This window comes from Helobdella robusta, assembly GCF_000326865.2.
Source record: "Helobdella robusta unplaced genomic scaffold HELROscaffold_2, whole genome shotgun sequence".
Taxonomy (NCBI): domain Eukaryota; kingdom Metazoa; phylum Annelida; class Clitellata; order Rhynchobdellida; family Glossiphoniidae; genus Helobdella; species Helobdella robusta.
Window position 1 is genome coordinate 1693521 of NW_008704083.1, and position 6797 is coordinate 1700317.

Sequence of the window (6797 nt, forward strand, 5' to 3'; positions counted from 1 at the left end):
ATAAACATACATACACAAACTCTTACATTGCACGTAAATGTCACTGTGAGATTTGTCCAATGGAACAGGAGATAATTGAACCTTAATTGGATAAGTTTTCAATCAATCAATTAACTAATTAATCAATCAATCAGTCAGTCAATCAATCAATTAATCAATCAATCAGCCAATCAATCAATCAAACAAACAGCAGCGCCAACTAACCAAGGCATCATCATCATCAAATTTAACTTCCATAGCACTCGCTGGCCGACTCGATGTAACCGGACCGTTGCCGAGATGACAATCATCATCATCATCCTCACCCTCGACATCATTATCATAAATGCCACACGCCACATCATCATTATCGCCACCGTACTTATTAACATTATTATTATTATTAAGCCTATTTTTGTTGTTTGGTCCCATTATAGCAATTTTACTGGCGCAATGGTTGACTAGATTCATAGTAGCAATGGTAGTGATGGTTGATGTTTTGGTTGTTGTGGCTGTTGATGACTTTGTGGCTTTTGTTGCCTTTGTCATCGTTGTCGTTGTTGTTGTCCTGGCAATCATTGGAGGTGCATTCAGTGTGAATAGAAGACCTGGAATCAGCAGCGCAGTCATCTGTTTGAACGTTTCAGAATTAAAATTGACGTTACGTTACAACACTAATTAATGGACTGTTCAATCAATCAGTCAATCAATTAATCAATCAGTTAATCAATCAGTTAATCAATCAATTAGTTAATCAATCAATTAGTTAATCAATCAATCAATCAATTACCTTGTGTGTCCCAGAATAGACCATGAGCTGAGAGTTCATATCTGATACAATCATCATCTGAGTCGACTAAGGAGAAAAAAAAACAGAAAATACAAACACGCGCACAACACGCACACATACACACGCACGCATATACACACACATACAAACATACGGGTAATGGAGAAACATCCCTAGCTTCAATACTATGCATATTACCAAACTTCCAAGTGCCTTTATTAAGATCTTCAGTATACTTAACGCATCTGAATGTTTAAGTTGGTTGGTTGGTTGGATGGATGATTGATAGATTGATTGGTTGATTGAAGAAATGAACAAACGAATGAATGAATGAATGAATGAATAAAGAAATTAATGAACGATTGATCAAGAAAATGACTGAGAAACTTTTCAATGAATGATGATTTGGTTGGTTAGTTGAATGGATAAACAACTAAATCGATGATCAACTAATTTACAGATAAATTGTCTGAGTGATTAAATGAATGAATGATTGAATGAATGAATGGTTGAATGATTGATTGATTGACCGATTGAATGAATGAATGGTTGAATGATTGATTGATTGACCGAATGAATGGTTGAATGAATGGTTGATTGATTGATTGATTGAATGATTGATTGAACCCACCTGAGCACCTTAAAAGACTTAACGTGAAAACAAAAAAACTTTTGATGGCTAAAGTCAGTTGTGAAGAAAACTTTGCTTGCTGGCTCTGCATCTCTATGGCGTAAGGGAGAAGTAAATTAACACAAGTAAATAAATAACATGACGCAACAACAACACAGATTAACAACAACAGCAGCATAGCATCATCAAGCAACAACAACAACAGCCAAGCAGCAACGAAAATGCAACAGCTTCTCAAACAGAACCCTAACCCCCCCTCAAAATAACAAGACCAACCTAGTGACGAGAGCCTCACTCCACAAATGTTCCAAGCAGATCTCCGGCTGCAGTGCAACATCACCAACGCCAAGGCCACCAGCAGCGCCAGCAGCAGCAGCAGCTGCAACAGCAGCATCACAATTGTTGTTATCGTGAATGGTTTGGAAAAATGATGATGAGGACAGTGATGAGGCAGGGTAGCATGACGGCGAGTAGATGCTCTGGAGAGGGGAGTTTGCACTGTTTCCCATCATCCAGTGCATCAGAGAGTGATGATGATGGTGGTGGTGGTGGTGGGGTTGATGATGATGTTGATGTTGCATTAGCTGCGGAGATTGCGTTCGACTGTTTTCAAGGGTTTGTGAAAATGGTAATGTGATGGAGAAAAAACTCAAAGTTAACAATGGATTGATGAAATTTAATTTTAAATTAAAACCATTTCAGACTGTCGAAAGTAAAAAAATAGATTAAAACCCACATACACACACACACACACACACACTTACATGCACACACACACACACACACACACGCACACGCACACACATTTAGACAAAATATCCACAAACCAACTTTCTGATACTCACTTAATGCCAGCAATTCTCATATTAAGAGACGGACTAGACAGGTAGGACAGCCCAAAGGACGGCGACTTCGAATTCATAGATGGAAAATGTGACAGGTCGAAACTGGGTGATAGACTGCTAAAAGTATGTCTAGACGACAGACTGTTAGAATGACAATATTTTGGGGTTATGTTAGCAGCTCTGGACGCATCACTGTTCCCTTTCGAGAGGCTAGACAGACCTGTTGAACCTAGATTAGTTGTGGCCGTTGTCGTCAGTGCAGTCGACGTCGAAGCGTTCATGTGGCCACCACAGGCGTATTCAACTTCCTGTTGGAAATACAATTTTTAGTGATTTTTAATCACAAACTACTACAGCTAGAGCCAACGATTATCACTTGAAATGATAATGCCACTGACCAGCCAACCGACCAACCAACCAACCAACCAAACCAAACAACAAAACCAACCTCATTATAAGCCCATCTAATAATCCAGACTGTGTGCTTGCTCGTCACGCGGTGGTAGGTGACAACAAATGGCAGCACGTCACTGGTGAATAAGATCTCCTGGTGTGGATCGACTATGAACTGTATCTGATCCCCTTCTGTGATTGGTGGATTTGTCAGTTGGAGATGAATAAATTATGCTAATGTTTAGGTTATTGAATTAATTAATGAACTAATCAACCAGCTAGTATTATGCATATGGCAATAATTGGATAACAATAGATATAATGCGAAATTCGCAGCTAATAATAGCAAAAACAGCATACCTGATCTGCTGATAAGAGGTACCAACTCTTCAAGTGGATGTGTAAGACTAAATAAAACAGGCAACATTCTTTGCTCCTGTTTGGCTTTACTGAAAATAAATTATTATTATTTGTAGTAGTAGTAGCAGCAGTAGTAGTAGCAGTAGTAGTAGCAGTAGTAGTAGCAGCAGCAGCAGTAGTAGTAGTAATAGTAGTGGCAGCAGTAGTAGTAGTAGTAGCTGTAGCAGTAGTAGTAGCAGTAGTAGTAGTAGTAGTAGTAGCAGTAGTAGTAAAAATAGTATTGCTAGTAGAGTTAATTTTAGTGATAGCATTGCAATCTTACCCGATCATTATTATTATCATCATTAGTAGTTGTTGCTATAGTACCTGTAGCAGCTGAAGCTGAAGCAGCAGCAGTAGTAGTAACGACAGTGTCAACAACAACAGCAACAAAAATAAAAATTTTAAAAATAATGAGAATAATAACTCTTTATTGGAAAGTTCCTTATCTGTGACGTTTCTTTCAAAAAGCAAGGCGTTTTTAATGACCCAAATTTTTTTAATCTGGAAAAAAAATAAAATTCCGCTTAATTCTTATATTTTAATATTATTAATATTTCATTTTTCGATTACCAGATTACCGATTTTTTTTCTATCTATTTAAACATGAATGAATTGTGAATTAAATCATGAATGAATGGAGCGAGGAATGAATGAATAAAATAATTTAAAAAAAAAAAGATTAAATTATAAATTTAAAAAAAGTAGTTTACTGGAAAAAATAGAGCAGATAGGTAATCCTTTCCATCGTTGCAGAAAAATGAAATACTGCTATCCTCAACAACGCATACGCAAGATTGAATGCTGGCCGTCGTCGTTGTTGTGGCTGAAAAATTATGAATAAATTTGATTATTGCTAATTATTAAATATAATCATTACTAATTAACAAATTTAATTATTACTAATTATTAAATTTAATTATTACAAATTATTAAAATTAATTATTACTAATTATTAAATTTAATTATTACTAATTATTAAATTACTTTAGTTTGTTTTAATTTGTTAATTTAGGAGTATTTATGTGAATGTGCAATCTTCACCTGAGCCAAAATTATTGATGATGTTGTTTTTTAACTTTTTATCTGATGTAAGACTGGATGGTATGAGGAATGAACACCACAGAGCCTAAAATAAGAAAATAAAAATAATTTAACAAATAATTCAACAAAATATTAAACTCTAATTAATCAACTGAGAACTAAACCAAAAAAATCTTATTTAAATCAATGTTATAACTAAGTGATGGCTGAAATGACAATATGTAAATTTATACATTATGTTAAATTAATGTTACAAAATGTTAAATAATTTGTGTGACTTTAACAATGAAAAAATATTTATTTAGCGCCAAATTATTATTATAAAAAATATTTCATACTTGCTGCACGGTGCTGTCCATAGTAAATGTTCTCAAAATGTGCGAATTGGCACCTGCAAAACATCGACTCCAAACAATGAGGTTATCTTTGTAATATAATTCTTCTTCACAATCTTCCAAAGACAGCAAATCTTTTTGCACTAGCCAATGCTCTTCACTCTTGGTCATCAAAAAAGTTGAATTTAACTTTTAACATTTAAATTCAATTTTAAAAATTTGAAGTTATTTATAGGCAAAAAGCCATCATACACTGTTTAAAAATGAGAAAATATACACATAACCCACACTTGATTAAAAAAATATTCATTAAATACAATAAATAATATTAAATAATAATAAATAATCATCAATTATGAAATATTATTAAACAATAATTAACCAACATGGTTTAATAAATCAATATTCTTGAAGTAATGCAAGTTGGCATAAGAGAAAGCTCTGGTGGATTTCTGATTGCTCAAAACACCGGGGTGCTGGGAGTGGCAGACGCGACCGAATGGAACATAAGCCCTGGCCTCTTTTGTTGAGATCATTTTTTTTCTTCGCTCCAGTTTAGTTAACTTTTTGAGGAATAAGTTAGAGTGAAAATAATAATGGAACAAAAAGTGAAAAGCTGTGTGAGGTGAAACGCAGGGTTTGGAACAACCTTGTGTTGCTTTTAATTGCTTCTAGTGTTTTTAACCCTGTGTAATATAAAATTTTAATTTAAATAAGGCCTAAGGGCAATTTATAAATGTGAAAAAAATTGTCCGTTATTTAATATTAAATATTAACAGCCATTTTGCTTTATTCCTGATATCAAAATAAAATAATAATTTTTAGTTAAATTGCCTTTACTTTAATTTAATTAATTAAAGTTAAACTTAATTAAGTATACTATGATCCAGCACACACATAGCACAGATATTAATTAGATAGAATTAGGTAATGCCTAACGGAATTATAATTAAATTACTGCTTAGTTAAATAATAATATTAATAATAAATAGAAACAAATTTGTAAAATTTAAAACACTAAGATTAAAAAATTGTAATTGATGAATGGAAGAAAATGAAAACGCTTACCTTAGAAATCCGTAGAAAGTGAAAAAAACCAACAACTAAATAACTCTTAGATAAACAAATTTTACCATAATAATCAAGATAATAATACAAATTTTAGACAATAATCAAGAAAAAACATCTAAAACTAAAGACATGCCAGGCCGAATTTCGAAAAAGTTTATTTTGTAACGAAAGTGACAATGGAATGGATCCTGCTACTTGGCTTTCTTGGCTTATTGGCTTACTTACGAAATTGCATGGGTTTTAACCATATAATTAGAATAAATATAACGGCCTTCGCTCGTTTTTGACGGTCGAACAAGGAGCTTACTTCCGGAGGGAAATTGGAGGGGAATTTTTTATCGCCCAAGTCAAAAGTTACGATCGTATATTTACTAATTTCGGAATATTGCTTTTATTTAAAATTTCAAAATGTTTTAAAAGGCGATACTAGATGCTGTTTTAGGATAGATACCTCTACTGATTCTAATTACTAATTGAAATAAATAACAGATAACACTAACGAACATTAACAGATTAGACTACTAGAAACTACCAACCACTACACTACTACATACTACTACTACACTAACGACTAACATCACTTGTTCCTAAGATCCTAAATTCTATTGTTTGATTGGTTTTAAAATTTTTATTTACAATGCTTAGGTCTGGGAATAAAAAATATACTAAATTAAATAAATATATTAAACAACTTATCAATCAATTTTATAAAATAAACAGTTTTGTAATTTGTTTAATAAATTCAAGCTTCAAACTCCCCAAGCTAACTTGCAATTTATTTAAAATTTATTAATTGTGAGTGATTCAAACTAAATATTTTTTCATTTAATGTTTTACAAAATATTCCTCATTCTTAAATTGTAGTACATGTTGTTATTAAATTTATTAAAGATAATGTGTGATTCCAGTGGTTCATCAATCCATGACTTGTTAGATCATGATCATTCAGTTTTAAAGAATCACCATAACCAATGAGGTTTGTAAAATTGTACTTTTAATTTATTATATTTTATGCACTTAGAATGTTGTGTTATTAATTATTAATACCTCGGGAAACCGGGTCTCTGGACGCAAAACGAAGATTGATTGATTGATTAATTATTATCATTAATTTATTAAATGCTGTGCATACCTATGGCAAGTAAATAAAATAATTAAGCATAGAAATAGCCACAATCAAATTAATTTATATAGGCATGAGTATAATTTGGATAATAATAATTAAAAATATCGGTATCATTGAAAATGGATAAAGTCATAAATAAAAAAATAAATCATAAATTGCTAAAAATAATAGTTCCAGTAAGATT

At 32.4% G+C, this 6797-nt stretch overlaps 2 protein-coding genes across 2 annotated transcripts in view; one reads left to right on the forward strand and one right to left on the reverse strand.

The window, feature by feature from the left end:
* Positions 1 to 421: 421 nt before the first annotated feature.
* On the reverse strand, positions 422 to 1794 carry HELRODRAFT_160076 (hypothetical protein; the record flags this gene model as incomplete). The annotated part of the gene is made up of 3 exons (XM_009017094.1): positions 422 to 609; positions 1401 to 1493; positions 1677 to 1794. 3 exons carry the CDS (start codon positions 1792 to 1794, stop codon positions 422 to 424), a joined length of 399 nt encoding a protein of 132 aa, XP_009015342.1.
* A 4664-nt stretch (positions 1795 to 6458) lies between these two features.
* Positions 6459 to 6797, forward strand: part of HELRODRAFT_160078 (hypothetical protein) — a gene marked incomplete at both ends in the record, with an annotated part of 1074 nt that continues 735 nt past the window's right edge. The window contains one exon of the mRNA XM_009017095.1: positions 6459 to 6463. Within this exon, the coding sequence (XP_009015343.1) occupies positions 6459 to 6463 (5 nt within the window). The remainder of the gene's footprint in view (positions 6464 to 6797) is intronic.